The sequence below is a fragment of the Amblyraja radiata genome, chromosome 4, assembly GCF_010909765.2.
Source record: "Amblyraja radiata isolate CabotCenter1 chromosome 4, sAmbRad1.1.pri, whole genome shotgun sequence".
Classification (NCBI taxonomy): Eukaryota; Metazoa; Chordata; class Chondrichthyes; order Rajiformes; family Rajidae; genus Amblyraja; species Amblyraja radiata.
Window position 1 is genome coordinate 90,520,356 of NC_045959.1, and position 20,402 is coordinate 90,540,757.

The following is a 20,402-nucleotide window of genomic DNA, read 5'->3' on the forward strand; positions in this document are numbered from 1 at the left end:
TGGTGGTTCAGTAAATATTTCTGGAAGCTTTAAATAAAGGATTTAACATGTTTGAAGCGTGGGCATCTATAGTAGAATGCAATTAAACACATAATTTATTGAGCGACTGCTGTCAGAATGGAATTGGTAATAGTTGAACCTATGGATATTTTCAGGGAAAGGAAGGTGTTCCAGGAAATCAAGGACCTCCAGGATTGTTAGGACTGCCTGTAAGTAATCTGCCTCTACATTCTGTTTTGGTTCACTCCAATATTACATGAAAATATTGGGAATACTGTGTTTAACATAAAGGATAGGAATACGGATTGTCTTTGGAGACACTCACATCTTTACACTGTAATCTCATTGGGTTTCACAGGAATTTATTTATGAGTTTGTTTGGTATTTCAATTACATTTCTGGTAGTTACAGTCCGCAAGTACCAATATATTTTATGTATGAGTGGATCTGACATGGTTTAACAGCTGATTTGAAGCAAATCTGTAAAAAACAACAACATGATATCAAACCATGATATACCATGGCATTCCACTTGGATGAAAGGGTAAATACTGAAGACTGAATGGTGAGTACTTAATTTCCCTGATTAAGTAAGGATATATTTACATTGAAAGGAAAGCTAGGATGGTTTATCAAATTATTTCTTATAATGAGGGGTTTGACCTGTAAAGACAAATTATGTATGGCTTTAATAAATTTGTGTTTGACAGAATGAAAGGTGATCTTGTATTTATGCTCTCGACAGCATATCCCCTTAGTCTAGTTCAGTAAAACACTGAGTCAAGCACTGGATCAACTAATTCTTTATTCTCACTAACATAAACAATATTCCTATACGATACCTACCCAACACCGTGGGTCCGACCCTTGTCTCGATTCATCCAAGCCCTTCGGCCTCGTGCAAATAGACACCTTCAGACAGTCAACACAGTCCCAAGTGCCCTTCCAGAAGATCGACTCCGATCCATGTGGTGCCTCTCTTTTATACTGTATCGGACCCGTGGCGCGAAACTATATGGGGGGGGGGGCAACCCCTACAAGCCAATCACAAACAAAGATCATATAATACATTTATTGACCCTTCCCTAGCCCAATCACAAACCCAAATCACTGGTTACATTGTTTCCACAGATGGTTCTAGTTGGAAGACAGTTCACCAAAGTAAAGAAACATTTCCCCATGTGGCATAATCAATTTGAACAAGGCTCCATACTTTGGCCAATCACAAGATAACAGCACAAACATAATTAACAATACTTTACAACACCCCATTCTATAACTAATCCTGATCATGCATTTGCAACCCTGCGCAGCTCTTTCTGCAAAACCCTCATACATATTAACAATAGAGAGGACATCTGGATATCACCTTATACTTACTTCCTCCCAGGGTCCAGACACCCTGGAGCCATGAGACTCATGGCCCTGCAGCTTTTTACAGAAAGATAACAAGCAGGCTTTGCAACTGCAGAGATTCTCCATTTTGTGACATATTTATTTAGCCAATATTATCAATCTCATTGAAACATATAAAATTCTAATAGTGCAATGTTTTCCAATGGCTGGGGTATGTCAAATCAGGAGTTACAATCCCAGAATATGGGTTATCAATTTCAGGGATGAGGAGAAATGGCTTCATACATTTTGCAGTGAACTCATTACTAATTCCATTCAGCTCATCATTCACCCTATTGTGCACCCTGTTTATGGGAGATTTTTGAGTTCCATATAAAGAAAAATACAAAGTATTTGTTTAATTTTAACTTTAAGAGATACAGCATGGAAACGGGCCCTTCGGCACACTGAGTTCATGCTAACCACCTTTCCATTGGTTCTATCCTCCTCTAGCATTTTCGGAATTATGATTCTTTCACTTTCTTGTCGGCATCCCATTCTTTACTATTAGGATTAACTAGACTAAGTGGGACCCATTGGGCCCCATTCTCACATGGCAGGGCTGGACCCCAACACAATATTTCACCTCTCCACAAATTCCAATATTCCACCACTCACACATAGCCCCCAACTGCGCAGGCGCGGCTGAAGGGTTCCCTTTCTGATGCCCCTGATCCCCTCTCCTCCCCTCCCCCCTCCCCACTGCACCCCTTGTCCTTCCTCCCCCCCCCCCCACAAGCACGCACTCCATCCCCCCCCCCCCCCCCCACCCCACCCCATCCACTCTTAGCGGCGCAGCCATTCCCTCCCATTGGGTTTCCATTATGACGTAGAACACACAGGTATTACTGAGCAGGTGCAGCTGACGGACACGCCAAGTGGGAAAGGGATTTAAAGATTAAAATGTGAATACATTTTAAAATATAACAACAATTTAAATGTTAAAGAGATTTATTCAGTCCATTCTTTCTTGTTGCATCTCTCGTTGTGTTCTGCAGCTGGGGGAGGGGGTCGGCTTCTGGCGGAGGCTGTCAGGAGCTGGTGGGGGCCGTGTCCTGCAGACTGGGGAGGGGCACGGCTTCAGACGGGGCTGTTGGGGGCCGTTGGGGGAGGGGGGAGCATCCTGCAACCGGGGAGGGGGGACAGCTTCAGGTGGTGGCCAGTAAGGGGGGGGGGGGGGTCTGGAGGGCTAGTATGGGTGTTGTGGGCAGACTGGTTTCCATAGGGTTAGCATGGACATTGTGGGCCGAATGGATTCTTGGGCAAGTCCTGCAGCTGGGGACGGGGAGGCTTCAGGTGGGGGCCAGTAGGAGCGTTCTGTAGCTGGAGGAGGGGAACGACTTCAGGCGGGGGCAGGTGGGGGTTAAGCGTTGCTGTGGCCTACTGCTGCCATAGCCTGCCACTGCCATGGCCTGCTTCTGGGGGGTGTGTTTTGCGAGGGGAGGGGTATGGGGGTGTGTGGGTGGGGGTGCTGAGCCTTCTGGACTCACAATTCACTCACTCACGGCTTTTGGACTCACAGTTCAGTCCGCCATGGCTTGTGGACTCACAAATCAGTCAACCACGGCTTGTGGACTCACAGCTCAGTCAGCCATGGCTTGTGGACTCACCGTTCACTCAGCTACGGCTTGTGGACTGACAGTTCAGTGAGCCACATGTTGTGGACTCACAGTTCAGCCAGCCACGGCTTGTGGACTCACAGTTCAGTCAGCCACGGCTTGTGGACTCACAGTTCAGTCAGCCACGGCGTGTGGACTCATAGTTCAGCCAGCCACAGCTTGTGGACTCACAGTTCAGCCAGCCATGGCTTGTTGACTCACAGTTCAGTCAGCCATGGCTTGTGGACTCACAGTTCAGTCAGCCACAGCCTGTGGACGCACAGTTCACTCAGCCATGGCTTGTTGACTCACAGTTTACTCAACTACGGCTTGTGGACTCACGGTTCACTCAGCCACGGCTTGTGGACTCACAGTTCACTCAGCCATGGCTTGTGGACTCACAGTTCACACAGCCACAGCTTGTGGACTCACAGTTCAGTCAGCCACGGCTCGTGGACTCACAGTTCATTCAGCCACGGCTTGTGGACTCACAGTTCAGTCAGCCACAGCTTGTGGAATCACAGTTCAGTCAGCCACGGCTTGTAGACTCTCAATTCACTCAGCTACGGCTTGTGGACTCACTGGTGGGATACGGGGTGGTGGGGGTAGAGGGGGTTGTGTGAGTGGGGGAGGGGGTGGGGTGTGGGAGGGGATGGTGGGGAGGAGGGGGAGGGTGTATGGTAGGGGGTTGTAGGGATGGGGGTTGTTTTGGTGGGGCGTGGGTAGCGGAGGGCGGGTGTTGGGGAGGGGGGTTTTGTGGAGGGGGGTGTAGGGGAAAGGGATGTAGGGGAGGGCAGTGTGGGGGAGGGGGGTTTAGGTGAGGGGGTGGGATGGTGTGGGAGGGAGGGGGGGGAGGGGTGGTGGGGGTTTGGGGTGGGGGTGAGTGTTTTGCGGTGTGGGGGAGGGGGGTGTGAGGAGGATGTAGGGGAGAGAGTGTGTGGGGGGGTGAAGGGGGGGTTGTAGGGAAAGGAGGGTGTGGGGGGTTGGGGTTTGTAGGGGTAGGGAAGGGGGTGTCTGTGTGAGGGGGTGTATGTGGGAGGGGGTGATGTTGGCCCCCGCTTGCAGATCCAGAACACAGAATACATTTCCCGCATGCAGAACACAGAACACAGAACACAGCCCCCGCTCGCAGTCCACTTCAGCTTTATTCTTCCCGCTGGACAGCGGGTGCCAGAAGGGGCATTACCTTCATGATGACAGGCTGCTCATCACACGATTTTTTTTGAACTTTTCTAATATTTCACCGCTCTGAACAAAACTTGGGGCACTTGGAGCAGAGGAGAACAGTGATTAAGGTGGCGAAAAAATCCTAGCAATATATGGTAGCATTTTTACGCAGAATTATTTACAACACAGGCCGGAAGTGGCCGAGATGAGAGCTTTAGTAATAGTATAGATAATCTTCCTTTTCCACTTTGTCTATCCAAACTGTTTTCCTAGAATATTTAGTTTTGACCTCAGTCATCTTGGTTGATGTAATGGCTAATCACATCCCATCCATTTATTTCCATTTGTCCAATTAATTCATTTATCATTCAGATATATTTCTCTGTTCTAAATATAATTATAAATATGCTCTTATGTGCATTGCAGAGTACTTGGGGAAGTGGCTCTAGAAATTGTGCATACATTAGTGATCATCAACATTCCTTAGATTCTGGAATGATTCCAACAAATTGGAGGATAGATTAATGTAACCTCAATATTTAAATAAATGGTGAAGGGAAAATGGGAATTGGTGGTGGGAAAAATGCAAGAGTCCATTGTAAAAGATAGAGCGGCAGTGTACTGTAGATTGATGGGATTGATAGTGACAACATATTTATTTAAACGAGTTCATGCTTCGGAAATCGACTTCATTTTGTTTTAAAGTATCTTGTGAAATATTTGAAGGAGAACCTGTGGATGTAGTATATTTTGATTTTTAAGCAGATTTCAATAAGGTACTGCACAAAAGATTACCATGTAACATTAAAGCGCATGGGATTGGGAGTATGGTGCTGATAGAGAACTGGCCGGCTGGCAGATAACAAAGAACTGTAATAAACATTTTTTCTAAGTGACAGACACTGGCTTCTGTAATACCACTGGAATCAGTTCTGGGACCCCAGATATTTGCAATATATTTTAATGATTTGGATGAAGAAATTAAATGTACAAGCTTGTGGATGATACAATGCTGAGGTGGGAGTGTGAGGCAGAGAAGGTCACATTGATTTGGACAGATTGAAGGACTGGACAAATAATGGTAGATGCTATTGAATATGAATTACCGTGTGTTTATCCGCTTTACTAGCAATTTCTGGAAGCCAGATTATGATCTGATTGAGGGTGGAGCTGCAATGTTTTTCCCCATTCATTTTGCCAACTTCCTTCCCAATTGCCTTATATAAAATGTTCACAGTGAGCCCTCATACAGCAATCCCCACTAAGGGGTAGAGAGCACTAGGCCTATGCAATGTTACTTGGAACATGTTCTAGATGGAAGTGAAGCACTGCTTCTTGAAATGGGTTAAAGTCAACAAATCGTCTTTTTTAAATATTTAGGGACTCGCAGGAAAGGATGGAATAGATGGGAAATCTGGACCTGCAGGAGAGCCGGTAAGAAAGAAAACCGTTATCCTACTCCATCTTAGTCCAGATTACAAATGTTATATTCCCGTACTATAATCGAGCAAAGTCGTGCATATATAAATCATTAAAATAAATTTCTGATCGTAGCCAACATCTATTCACATATTTGGAATTAGAAAGCAAAGTTTCCTTCACTGTTTTATATAATGCCTAATATAAACCAGGAATGTTTTAAAACTTTTTATGTCATGGAACAATATTCTACAGTCTATACTTCAATGTTTTAGGGCAGACCAGGTAATCCTGGACCTTCGGGCAGGAATGGACTCCGAGGAATCCCAGTAAGTATTGTATTATTAATTTTAACTCAGACCATTGCAATGTATTAGAGACATAGTGTTAATTATTTATATTGGGGTGTGTTAAAAATTGAGTTAAGATCTTCTGCTTTGATTTAGCCAGGCATATAATTTAATGCATATTCAATTATATGATTATAATGGCTGAAAGCAATCATATTTTTTGCCATTATCATTCTGCCAGTTCAGGGCACAAGAATGCCAATATGTTCTCGGCCATCACCTATGCCCTGGCACAAAGAAAGCAATAAAAAATTTAAAAGGCCTTATTATGAAGAGCAAGATTTTAACATGATAAATATTTATCTAACCTGTTGATTTTATACCTTTTTTACATAGGGGTTTAAAGGCCTTCGTGGTGCAAATGGTTCAATCGGTCCGAGAGTGAGTACCAGAAATACATTTTAAAAACCAGAATGTTGAAATATGGAGAAATGGAGATATATTAATTTAATATAAAATCTTGTATCACCCTTAGAATAGCTGCTGAACCTTTGATGAAATGGTGTTCTTGAAGGAAACATTTAATCCAAGGTTCATGTTCTTGTTGAGCCACGATTAAGACTAGATATTATTTGGTTCTTAAAAAAGTATTCGACTCATTACCATTCCTCAGGCTTGAAAGTCATGGGAAAAATAGCAATTAGTTAAAATGGTTTGGAAAAGTACAGCAGATGCTGGAAATTTGATTCAAAAGCAGAACACAATGGTAATAGTCATTAAACCAAGACAACATTTATGGCAAATGAATCAGGTTAAAAATCTTTCTTGAAAATGGATTGGCAAATGGTTAATAAATTACATGGGTAGATGTCTATTTGGCAGTCAATTCCCATTAAGTGCACCAAGTTTCATTATTAAGGCAAGTTTACTGATGAAATGACTTGAAGAAAGGATATCTGTTTATATTTGCAAAGAGTACAGATTGGAATCAGCTGCAATTATACATCTCAATGTCCACATATCCAACACTATATTTTTAAGATCAAACAATGGATGGAGAAGTTTCAATACAGTTTTCAAAACAAAGGAATAAAAAAATCTGTCAGAAGGAAGCTTGATATGTCTCATGTACATAATGTGATTGCATTAGTAAATAGATTAGTTAATGGCCGCGGGACCTGCCATCACCCGTCGGAGGCTTTAACATCGGGAGAAGAATGGAACAGGGGAGAGACAAGACTTTGCCTTCCATCACAGTGAGAAGGAGATTCACTGTGATGGATGTTTGTGTAAACTGTGTTGACTGTGTGTCTTGGTTCTTTTCTTGTTGTATGATTGCAGAAACCAAATTTAGTTTGAACTTCTTTTGAGGTTCAAATGACAATACATTTTTATTGTATTGTATTGTAGATCTGATCCCTTTGGAGAACTCTCTCAGGAGGTGTACTATGAATATTTAAAATTACTTATTTTCTGATATCTCTTGCAATAGTTAGGCCATTATGTAGTCATCAGACCTCCCTTTATGATCTTAACAAGAGTTTGAGCTTTGCTCAAGTAAATTTAGAATCCTTATTGCCACATTTGCGAAGCCAGGGGAAATATATTCAATACAAAATAGGTAAGATCAGTTCACAGATTTTTTGGCAATTAATTGTCATTAACTAATATTTCTGACTTGGAATCTGCTTTTGTCATATAGATTACTATTAATTTAATGTCATAGACAATAGACAATAGGTGCAGGAGTAGGCCATTCGGCCCTTCGAGCCAGCACCGCCATTCAATGTGATCATGGCTGATCATCCCCAATCAGTACCCCGATCCTGCCTTCTCCCCATATCCCCTGACTCCGCTATTTTTAAGAGCCCTATCTAGCTCTCTCTTGAAAGCATCCAGAGAACCTGCCTCCACCTGAGGCAGAGAATTCCACAGACTCACAACTCTCTGTGAGAAAAAGTGTGTCCTCGTCTCCATTCTAAATGGTTTACTCCTTATTCTTAAACTGTGGCCCCTGGTTCTGGACTCCCCCAACATTGGGAACATGTTTCCTGCCGTTAGCGTGTCCAAACCCTTAACAATCTTATATGTTTAAATGAGAAGCCCTCTCATCCTTCTAAACTCCAGAGTGTACAAGCCCAGCTGTTCCATTCTCTCAGCATGACAGTCCCACCATCCTGGAATTAACCTTGTAAACCTACGCTGCACTCCCTCAATAGCAAGAATTGCAATAGAATCATAGTTATAGAGTTATACAACAGGAAAACAGGCCTTTCGGCCCAGCTTGCCCATGCCGACCAATATGCCCCATCTACACGTCCCACTTACCCACGCTCGGCCAATAACCCTCTAAATCTATCCTAAACCTACCCTATCAATGTAATAGGAGTATGTAGTAGTGGTGTTGAAATACACTTCTGTCTAGATCAATATCCCGAGCCCAAATGTTACCAATATTATATTACAAAAATAATAAGGTTATACAGGGGCCCTTTATTGCTCATTTCTTTTGTTTTAGGGTGAAACAGGAATGGTTGGACCGCCAGGTCTACCAGGTAAACCAGGAAACGATGTAAGTTTTCAAACATAATTTAAGCTTTCATAAATTGAATTAAAGATATGCTAATATATCTTGAGAAATAATGATCTTGTGAATTTGACCACATTCTGTGTACCATTGTCATGTGCATTCTATTTCACTCGGTGTTTGATTATTTTCTTTCATGTTACAATACATAGTTTCATCACACGTTATCACATGCAGCTTCCTTGTATTTTCAGTATCATGTACATATACTGCATGCAATTTAACAAATTTTGAAGAGGAAGTAACTAAAAACATGAATGGTTCTTTCGCTTTGAAAGACAACATCATTTAAGATAAAGTATGGCTGTCAAAAATGCCAATCAGTAAATTGATTCATAATTTTATTTGAACATTAGATTGATCTTGCCACCTTTTCTGTGTATTTTGTGATAAATGTCTGAGAAATATTAGTACCAAGAGTCTAATGAAAAGGAGAAACTAAAGGATATTGGTATGTGAAAAACAAAACCAGAGAAATTAATGCGATAGAGAGTCAATAAATTCCCAGGCCTTGATAAATCTGTGTACTTAAATAGTAGTCATGGAAACACCAGGAGCATTGGTTATCTTTTTTCAAAATTATATATGGAGGATAACAAATGTAACCTCACTATTTAAGAAGAATTAGTGCACAAGTGCTGATAACCTCAGAAACTCTACCCATTAAAAATGTTTGGGGAGAAGTAATCTCAGTAACCCTATCCAATACCACAACCAATTCAAGTATTTCAGTGTAGCCTCATCTGCATCACTTGGTTCCCTTACACTTCTAGAGGCCCTATAGCATTATTTGCATAAAAGCATTTATAGTTTCGAAGAAAAAAAAACAACCTTTCGAGCAATATTTCTTGATTAAAGACTTAAAGAACTTCCAAAACAGAATAAAGAAAATGGAATCTCCAAATTACTTAGAACCAAAACTTTTTTTTTTAGTTTTAGTAATTCTCTAGAATGCCAGTAAATATTATGAGCTCAAGTCAACCTTTACGTCCACATCTACTTTTTTTAGACAGAGGCACGATCAAAATCAGTAAATCAAGTTGGCATTGTACCACAGTGGGTTGGTATGCCAATCTAAATTAATGCAGGAAAGGTAAATTCTGCAAATTGGCTTTAAGAATCCTCAGCAAATGGGCTATCTGGGCTATCTGGATCACAGAATACTAATCTAGAGCATTACCACAATAACTATTGTATAATTCAATCAAAGTCTTCATAATAATGTATTTATTTTATGAATTTATCTTACACTGGAACACTTTATTTTCAGGGTGAACAGGGACCTATAGGACCTCAAGGTCCTCCTGGTTTAAGAGGTAATCAGGTAAGATATAAGCATTACATTGCCCGTGGCCTAGAGCCTCAGAATGTCTTCACTATTTGCTCGAATTGACATTAACTGGACTTGAATGTAACACAAAGCACTTTTACATTGAGTCGTGCACCATACAAAGTTGACCCTCGACCCAACTCATCCACGCTGACCAAGATGCCCATTTAAGTTGCTCCAATTTGCCCATATTTGGCACATATTGTATCCCTCTAAAGCCTTCCTTTTTATGTGCCTATCTAAATATCTTTTGTGTTGTTATTGTACCAACCTTGACTACTTCCTCTGGCAGCTCATTCCATATACCTACCACCCTCTGCGTGAATAAGTTTGGCCCGCTAGTCTTAATTCCCTTACTCTGAAAAAAGACCCAATCTATTCCTCTCATGATCATGTATAAGATCACCCCTCATCCTCCTGCACTCCATGGAACAAAGTCCTAGCCAGCCCATCCTCTCCTTATAGCTCAGGCCCTTGGGACCTGACAATGTCCTTGTAAATCTTCCCTGCACTCTTTCCAGCTTAATAGCATCTTTCCTATAGCAGGGTGACCAAAACTGAACACAATATTCCAGCATCTTGTACAACTGTAACATGCTGTCCCAACTTCTATTCTGAATTCCATGACTGATGATTGCTAAATGACTGATGTATGACAGGATGGTCAGCATTAGACTTTAGAGGTACAGTGCAGAAACACGCCATTTGGTCCCTTTGCGCTGACCAGCAATCACCCTGTACACTAACCTACACGCAATAGGGACAGTTTTACAACTTACCAAAGCCAATAAACCTACCAACATGTACGTCTTTGGAATGTGGGAAGAAATCTACATGGTCACAGGGAGATTGTACAAACTCCGTATAGAAAGCACCCATAGTCAGGATCGAACCCAGGTCTCTGGCGCTGTAAGGCAGCAACTCTACTGTTGCGCCACTGTGCCGCCCCAAATTAAACAGTACAATGTAGGTAACCATTTTAAAATTTGCATATGGGAAAAAAAAAAGCTATTGAAGGAGAAACATGGAACTGCAGATGCTGGATTTGTGATCAAAAAACAAACTTCAGGAGGAACTCAATGGGTCAGGCAGCATAATTGGAGAAAACTGACAGATGACAATGGATCAGTCTGAAGAAGGGCCCCAACCAGAAAGGTTATCTGTCCATTCCCCCCACAGATGCTGCCTGACCCCACTGAGTTCCTCCAGCAATTTGTGTTTTGCTTTTTGCTCAAGTTATTTAGGGAGTTTTATACATTTTCATGTCTGTGTCACTTTTTAAGTTCAACAATTTCAGATATTTTCTATTTAAGATTAAGATCTTGAATGTTTTAGTCATTATAAACTGGTAGAAATTGCAGAATGTGTAAGAATCATTCAATGTATTCAAAACAATAAATAAATATACTTTTTTCAGTGGTATTTTATATAAACCAGTCCAGTCAGCTAGTTTAATATCCATGTCCATGGGTATAATTTTTCTTTCACACTTCATTGAATCTTTATGAAAAGTTATTATCATTTAAAATGTGTTCCTTCCATTTCACAAGCTGGCATATGCATGAATGAATAACAGTTTTAGAAGATGAATCCGTTCTTTAAATTATGAAGCTCTTGTCCTTGGGTCTTGGCAGCGAAACCACTTCCTTATTACCCATAACAGTAGTCATGAATCATAGAGTGATACAGAATGGTCCAAGATAAGCATATTAATACCGTCTTCCACCACTTAACGCATGAACTTCAAGTGTTCATCCAGACTCTTCTTAAATACTGACCATGACTGCTACCACCATTCTCTCAGGCACCTCTATCAGCGTACTCGCCACTCTCTGGGTGAAAAGCGTCTCCCTCAGATTGTCTCTACATCCCTTATACGGAATGCAGAATATTTGTCCTCTACCTCATCACTTACTTCTTACTCTGTAATCGACAGATCTATAGGGATATAGCAAAAAGTTAGACCTTTGGCATGCCAGTGCTTTGAAATCGTTAACCACTTTGTACTTACTGTTCCAATGCCTTAGAAAGATTAATGCTCCACACATTTCACTGGTTGAATTATGCATGAAAGGAAAAACTCACATTTTATCCATATAAAAATGAGATTACTAATTTACTAGCAAAGCTATTATCAGAACTGAAGTCCAAAGGAATTGCTTACAGAAGTTGATTAAAAAATAAGAATACTTCAAAGCATGGGAATAGGTACAAGGGTAAGCTAAAAGTAGTTGGATCATGTGGCGAAAAATACTGACGGTCTTTATTTCCACAATGACACGACCCTCATTAAAAGAATATGCATTTCATTACAGGGTAGAAATGGTGCTCCTGGGCCTGAGGGAAAGCCTGGTGAACCTGGTCTGCCGGTAAGTCTCATGGTTAATTGTAAAAAAATTAAAAATGTGCGGAAGCAAACATCAAAACGTTTAAGTGGGGAGAGAGGTGATTGATAACAAGAGGAATCCTCAGAATTGTAAAATTCAGGAGCTGCAACAATTGATTAAGATTCACTAACTGCAGACCAGACCATTGAGACTTGTAATGTTACTTCTAAACAAGAAAAAAATAATGAAGATTTGGGATACAACTGTGTCAAAGACATTATTCAAAAGAATGAATGTTTGTACATGAGAGGATTGGGCATTATGCAAGTAATCCTTTATTTATTTTGTTTCTTTATTGTGAGCATTATTATTGTTAATTTAATGTACATTCAATTTTTGATGACTTCATGAATGCCAGAGTTTGACACGGGTATGATTTTGTCTAGTCTCTGGTAGCTAAATTGACTTGGCAATTAAACTATTTTTGTCGATAATGTTTCCTTGGATACATAGGTAGAAATTTCCCATGTCCATTTGATATATATGCATATGTCTATTGTTTATTTTCATTCAGTCAATGTGAATATGAAGTCATTAATATTAACATTAACACTTGTTGAAAAGAAACACCTTCCCAGAAAAGAGAAGAAAACTGTGAAAAAGTTAAAAGCAAATACTTTTGTGAGGAAGCTAAGATTTAGGAAATTAGTGTCCTTTTCTCATTAATGTTATAAAATATGGCAACATAAAGAACTTTCTCAAGTTTAAAAAATCTTGTATTGAATGAATGACATATTTGATGTTGTCATATTTTCGAGTTTAAACGTCATATATTTCATCTGCAATTACTTTGAATTTTAGGGACCTAAAGGTCCAAAAGGATCAAATGGAGATCCAGGCTTTCCAGGGATTTTGGGATTACCAGGACCTCGTGTGAGTATCATTTGTCTTATTCCATTCTCAAAACTGGCATGATGTTATTAACAACATAAGAAAGGGGAGAAATGGACCATCTGGCCTATCAAGCTTATTCTGCCATTTATCGATCTTTTGGTCTTACAATCTATTATGATCCAGAAATCTCTTGTTTCAAATGAACATATTGACTCAGACTACAGAGTTATCCAAGGGAGGTGACATGAAATGTCTCCTCATTGCAGCTTCAATGAGATCTGTCATTCTTCTAAACTCTAGAAAATAGACAAAGTCTACTCAATATCTCCTTGCACAACAAACCTGTCATCCTTGACATTACTCTGTCTAGTGAATGTCACCAGCACCCTCTCTAAGTCAAGAATATCATATTTTGGATAAGGAGATAGAAACTATATAGAATACTCCAGGTGTAGTCTCAGCAAGAACCAAATATCTTCACTCTATTTTAATAATAAAGACCCACATACTATTTGCCTTAGCTGTATCACATGATGTATTTTAAATCATGCAGATTTCATTGTCCTTTTTTACTTGGGTCAAACTACACGTCATAAATCAATATTTTTATTCATGGTCACTTTAAATAATTCCTTACTCTTAATATGTACAGATTTTTTTTTAATGTGACAAACTGTTGGGATAGGAGTAATGAGATTGACTATCAAAATAGCCATGAAAAGCTGTATGGCCTCAGAGTCCTAGAGTTGTACAGAACACAAATGGGCCCTTTCATGCTTATTCCATTTTACCCATCTGAACTAATTTCATTTGTCCAGATTAGGACTGTGAATATATGATTTGCTTAATGCCCCTAAAATTTAGACTTAGCCTTGCCATTTTTTTTTTTAAGTTCTCAAACCATTTTTTTTCTCTTCTCATCTCCTATCCTGCTTTTATTATACATACTAATTATATATTTTAATGAACAGGGAATTGCGGGAGAGAGAGGAGTTCCAGGCAAGACAGTAAGTAATACCCATTGAATTTATTTTCATGCTTTAATAGGAATCAACCCTTTATGGTGGCTATTTATCTTATACAGAAGTAAACAATAAACTACATTTCTTTGCACTTTCATTTATGCTTTACTTTTTATAAAACAGGGATCACCAGGCAAAGCTAGTGATCCGGGGTCCAAAGGAGAACGGGTGAGTTATGCAGTTCTGAAGATAAATAATCTTTTTATGGCTTTCTAAGTGCTCATCAAATCAATTAAAATGATGATATAAAAACAGTCTCATCAAACAAGGCAAAAATGTACAAAGGTCAATGTGAAGATGCAGTGTTATTTCTATTCCCTAGACAAAGCCAACCCCAAAAGAGCAATTATCATAAGCCAGAAGTTTGTTTGCTTTCACTGACAGTATTATGTTGGTTTATATATTTATTCCTCAAGTAATCAAAATAGTATTCAGTTCAGTTTTAAGGAAAACAAGTGCAGACCCGTTGGGTCTGTCCCCCCCAACGTGCGGTTGCAGGGGAGGAGGGGGGGGGCAGGATGCTGCGTCACACACACTAACCACCCTCACACACACACTAACTACCCCTCCCCCCGGCACACACGCTAACAACCCCCCTTGATATGATATTAATATTATTAATTAGCTCCTTTTACCCCATAACTGCCCTATCCACTGACCCATAGCCCCCAACTCACAGGCGCGTCTAGAGAGGGGGTGGGGGGGGTAGAGAGTGAGGGCAGAGAGAGAAGGGGGAGAGACAGAGAGAGAGGGGCAGAGACAGAAGGGCAAGAGACTGAGGGAGAGGGGGTGGAGGGGAGGAGGAGAGGGAGGGTGGATGGGGGGGGGGAGGGTGGGGGAGTAGGGGAGAGAGAGAGGGGGGGAGAGAGAGAGAGGGAGGGGAGAGAGAGAGGGGGGAGATGGGAAGAGAGAGAGGAGGGGGAGAGAGAGAGAGAGAGAGAGACGAGTGCAGCGGGGCGGTAGGTCACGGGGGCCCGAGCGAGCCCAGAGCGATCTGAGGACCAAAGATCCTATAAGCTCTTTGCTGAGGACTGCCAAAATCAGTGAACGACCAGCCGATCGTGGTTTCCGTCAGTGTTACAGACGTTCGGGCCGCCGACACGAACACAGAGAGGAGGTCGTCCCCTGTGACAGGTAGAGAGGAGAGGGGAAAGTAGGAGGGAGGAGAGGGAAGGAGGTAAGAAGAGGAGGGGGGGGGGGAAGTGGAGGAGAGCCGGGCGAGTGAATGGTCTGCGAAAAGCAGAGAGAGAAAGAACCGTCCTGACTCTGGAAACCCACAGCTGGAATGAGCGGGCGGGGGAGGGGGGGCGGTGTGGCTTCATGAGCTGCACGGGAAGCGAGAAAACTTCTTCAGCGCGTGAGCGCCGCTGACCTCGCGATCTGCAGAACAAAGATCCTATAGCGGAGCAGAGCTGTAGGATCTTTGCTGCAGAACTTTCTCGTTCTTTCTGCGCCTTTTGAACGTGGGTGGGCTAATGTACCTCGTGGAAAACTGCGGATGCGCATTGACTGCAGCTGCATTAATCCAGAGTGGGGAGGGAGGGGGGGAGGAGGGGCGGGGCCACGAGGAAAGGCATTGTGATGTCAGCAGCTGGGCAACCATTATATATGTTTTAAATGTCAGTTTGGTGATACATTTTAGTAAATATCTCGGGAAATAATTAACCAAATTTATAGAGGATTGGATTTTTGAAATCACAAGGAAAATCTCTACTGAAATATAGGGAAATTTCTACCAGAAGATGTAAATATGTTACTGTTATTGTAACATCAGCAGCTGGGCAGCGGTCAGATTTTTAAAAAGGTCAGATTGGTCAACAATGTTAATAAAAAAGGTCAGGAAAATAATGTACCAAATATACAGAGGAGTGGATTTCTAAAATCACAAGGAAAATCTCTACTGAAATATGTACAAATGTCCCCATATCGGCATCTGGTTTTCGAGGAGATACGTTTCAAAGGCAAAATGACCCACACACACACACACACACACACACACACACACACACACACACACACACACACACACACACACACGCACACACACACACACACACACACACACAGTTTTAAAAGTATATAGATGTGATGTACAAGCATCTGTAAATCCTATTGTAGGAACAAGGAACCGTACATGCTGGATTACAAAAAAAAAGTCACAGGATGCCAGTGTAATTTATCTGGTCAGGCAGCATCTCTGAAGAACATGGATAGGTAGTGTTTTGGCCCGAGGCCTTTCTTAAATCTGATTATGGTGGAGGGGGAAGAAATCTGGAAGAGAGGATGGGCAGAATTGAAGGAATGTTGGTGGGGGAAGGGGGGGAAATGGGTGCTAATCTAGGTGGAGTACAGGGAAAAGAGGTGGGGGGAAGAAGTAAGGGGGTGGTCTGGTAAGTTACCTAAAACTAGACAATTCAATGCTCATACTGTTGGCTTGTAAGCTACCCAAGTGGAATATGAGGTGCTGGTCGTCCAGTTTGTGTTTAACCTCACTCTGGCATTGAAAGAAGCCCAGGTCAGAAAGGTCAGAGTCAGGGGAGGGGGAGTTAAAATGGTTAGCAACCAGGAGATCCATCAAGACTTGGTAGAGCAAGTGCAAGTGTTCAGCAAAACGGCCGCCAAATCTACATTTGGTTGAGTGCAGGTGTTCAGCAAAATGAGGCCATCCAATATGTTATCTTTCTTTAGTAAACGTGATTTACCCCCTGCTACCGTAGACGGATCGCTCACCCGGTCTCCTCTGTCTCATAATTCTGCTCTCACTCCCCCTCCCTACTGACAGAACAAGGATAGAGTTCCTCCAGTGTTCATCTTTCACTCCATCAGCATCCACATCCAACGCATCATCCTCCAACATTTCTGCCATCTCCAACGCGATCCCAGTACCAGTCATATCTTCCCATCCCCATCCCTTTCTATCTTCCACAGCGACTACTCCCTTCACAACTCCTTGGTTTACTCATGCGTTCCCACACAAACCATCCCCTCCACAGGTACTTTCCCCTGCAACTGTAGGAGATATAACACCTGTCCCTATACTTCTTTCCTCACATCCATCCAGGAACTCCAGCAGTCCTTCCAGGAAAGACAGAAGTGTATGTGCACTTCCTCTAATCTCTACCCTGCATCCGGTGTTCCCGATGTAGCCTCCTTTACATCAGTGAGACCAAGCGTAGACCTAGCAACCATTTTGCTGAACACCAGGGCTCAGTTCACTAAGACCTATTGGCAAAATATTTATTGAATGGGTATTTTTGAAAATAAAAATCACAAAGGGAATGACAAAAGGTGCGACAGCAAGATTATTATTTTTTGTTAAAATATGCTTTTTTTCGTATTACTATTGCTTCATTATGGTTTTTTTTTTCTTTTGGGCAGGGTGACCGGGGTTTTCAAGGTGAAAAAGGAATCCAGGGAGAGAAAGGACGAGATGGTGATCCAGGCATCCCAGGCATAAAAGGACATACTGGGATAATGGGTCCATTGGGTCATTCCGGAGAACGAGGTCCAGTTGGATCACCAGGCCAATCAGGTTCACCTGGCTTACCTGGGGAAAGAGTAAGTGGTTGAATTGTGATGATCAACCTGGTTACCAAAGTAATGACGTGAGTGTCAAGGAATGAAAAATCGGAACTGAAACCACTTTGGAGGCTAATGCATTAACATTAGAGTAGAATTATAGAAATTCATGATGCCATAGTAAGTCATTCGGCCCATTCTACCTGTGCCTGTGGAAAACAGATTAATTTGCAGCAGCTCCTCAAGTATATGTCGAAGTGCTTTTGAAAGTGATGAGAGTTTCTGCCACTACCACCATTTTAAGCAGTTACTTCAAGATCCTTTCTACCCATTGGGTGAAAAATCCACTACATATCTCCACTATTTATATGAAATCTATTTACATTACATTTATGTTTCAGACACTTCCGTTAAGTCTCCTTGCAGCCACTTCTATTCCAAAATAAACAACATAATATTGCATACTTCCTTATAGCTACAACCTTCCAGTTCTGGCAATGTTCTTCTGTTATATATGTTTTCTGTTATATGTTGATTAAATCTATAAGCAGTAACAAAGCTCTGGTCCCTACCTAGCTTTGTATGACCCCCACCAGCATAATCTCAAGATAGAATATAGGTATTTTCAATTTTTATTTTCTACTAGACCAAGTGGGACCCGTTGGGTCCCTCACATGGGAGGCCTGGCCCCCAGCGCAACCCGATCCCCAACGCAATATTCCAGCAATCACTCATTGCCCCCACGGGAGGCCTGGTTCCCCCAACGCAACCCGTTCCCCTTTCTCCAACACAACCCATTCCACCCAACGCAATATTCCCACACTCACCCATAGCCGACAACCGCGCAGAGGCTGCTCATTTCACCTTATTCAGCCTCCCTCATTTTTAAACTGAAAAAAAAATGCATTTGCACTTGCTAGGGCGAGCAAAGTGTACCTGAATAGCAACAATGTTGCAAGCAGGGCTAAGCACAGGGCTAAGCGCAGGGAAAAAGCAGTTATTTTTTCCAAGTTTCTGCACATTTGTAATGCATCAAATTTTCAGATAAGGCGATTTTTTACATCATGGCATAAATCTCTATCAGAATATGTAAAAATGTCACAATTTGCGCATCGTGTTTTCGAGGAGATGTTAAACGCAGACGAACATCACACACACACACACACACACACACACACACACACACACACACACACACACACACACACACACACACACACACACACACACACACACACACACACACACACAAATATACACACACATCCAAGATCAGAGTTTTATAAGTACATAGAATTTAGGCTTGATAATTTTGTAAAATTAAGAAACATTTTGTGAGATCAAACCTCCAGCAGCAAGATCCGTGCAATGAGAACAAGGAAGGAATTTAGATATTCACTTTTCTGTATAATTTCTTCCCTAATGTCCTGTCAGGTGGCAAGAAACATATCACCTCTATTACTAGACTCTGGCTCTGACTCTGACTTACATACACACCTGGTTATTGCTTCCCCTAGGGTGAACCACCATCATCAGAACAATTGAGAAGACTTATAAGAGAAGAGCTGTCAAAACAACTTGATGGTAGGTTATACATATTTCTAGAATTGTTGTGCTCCACTTATTTAAGAATATAGGCATGGAGCCAACTTTTTATCTAGCTTAGAGCAATAAGATTAAATGTTTTATTTCATTAACTACAGTAAATGTGTTTGGGCACTCTCAATTTCCTAAACTTTTGGATGCAAGACAATCCTGTCATTTAGCGTAAATTGATAATTTTAGAGCACATAGGAACAAAACAATATTAAAAATAACCACTAGCAATGTGAGTGCTTTTCTGAGGTTTAGACTGAACGTGGATTTAGAGATAACAGAATTCTTAAGGTACAGTTATAATGTAAAATAGTAAGATTAAACGAGAACTTACCAGTTTGAAGTTTGATCTGTATTTTATGAGGAGTTACGATGGGGGATTACGTGAAGAACCCGCTCAGCATGCATGCGCGGCATACTTCAAAGCAGCGGTGTGGAATCACAGATAGACACAGTTATTGAAGTAAACATAGTAAAGACAAGGAGACATCAGTTTATGAATTTGACCTATATTATTGAGGGTGGGAGCGGAGGGCACGTAATCCCTCATCGTAACTCCTCATTAAATACAGATCAAACTTCAAACTGGTAAGTTCTCGTTTAATCTTACTATTTTACTTCGGAGTCACGTGAGTGATTCCGTGAAGATTTCAAAGCTCTGTGATTTCAAACCGTGTAACAGTTATTACTACATCACTGCCGAAGTCTTTGAGGGAGGAAGTGTGTTATCGTAATCAACCAATGAATCTGTTTGTAGAAAAACACAATGGTGTTTTTTAACAATAACAACAAAGAAATTAAATTGCTCCCCTGGGCTTAAATTAAATATTTGCAGTCTCTAAAATCTTTCCTGCAAATAAAACAGGTTTTGCCAACGGCTTATTATAAAATTTCTGAACGGTCTTACCCCCCACCATCCTGCTGTAGCCAGGATGTGGTCTATAGGCACGTCCATTCTTTTAGCCGTCGACGTGGATGCTGCCCTGGTGGAATGAAATTTGTACATGTTAGTTTTTATCCCAGCAGCTTTTAGCACCTGCTTGAGCCATCTCGAAATGGTTTGGCTCGTCACCCGACCATAAGGTTTTTTATGACTGACCCACAAGGCTTTTCATCTCCCTCGAATATTTTGGTTGTGTCTATGTAGGATAGTAGGGTCATGGCACATAACCGTGTTTCTGGTGGGTAAGCCCGGAATTCCACGACTGGATTAGGTGTTCCTGGTCTGCTCTGTTTGATCATTCCCTGGATAACGACA

At 41.5% G+C, this 20,402-nt stretch overlaps 1 protein-coding gene across 1 annotated transcript in view; it reads left to right on the forward strand.

Moving 5' to 3' along the window:
* The window catches only part of col22a1 (collagen type XXII alpha 1 chain), a 266,647-nt gene that overhangs the window by 234,667 nt on the left and 11,578 nt on the right, over window positions 1-20,402 (forward strand). The window contains exons 50-61 of the mRNA XM_033019945.1: window positions 156-209; window positions 5,541-5,594; window positions 5,855-5,908; window positions 6,266-6,310; window positions 8,388-8,441; window positions 9,727-9,780; window positions 12,102-12,155; window positions 12,975-13,046; window positions 13,979-14,014; window positions 14,153-14,197; window positions 17,408-17,587; window positions 19,066-19,132. Of these exons, the coding sequence (XP_032875836.1) occupies window positions 156-209; window positions 5,541-5,594; window positions 5,855-5,908; window positions 6,266-6,310; window positions 8,388-8,441; window positions 9,727-9,780; window positions 12,102-12,155; window positions 12,975-13,046; window positions 13,979-14,014; window positions 14,153-14,197; window positions 17,408-17,587; window positions 19,066-19,132 (769 nt within the window). The remainder of the gene's footprint in view (window positions 1-155; window positions 210-5,540; window positions 5,595-5,854; window positions 5,909-6,265; window positions 6,311-8,387; window positions 8,442-9,726; window positions 9,781-12,101; window positions 12,156-12,974; window positions 13,047-13,978; window positions 14,015-14,152; window positions 14,198-17,407; window positions 17,588-19,065; window positions 19,133-20,402) is intronic.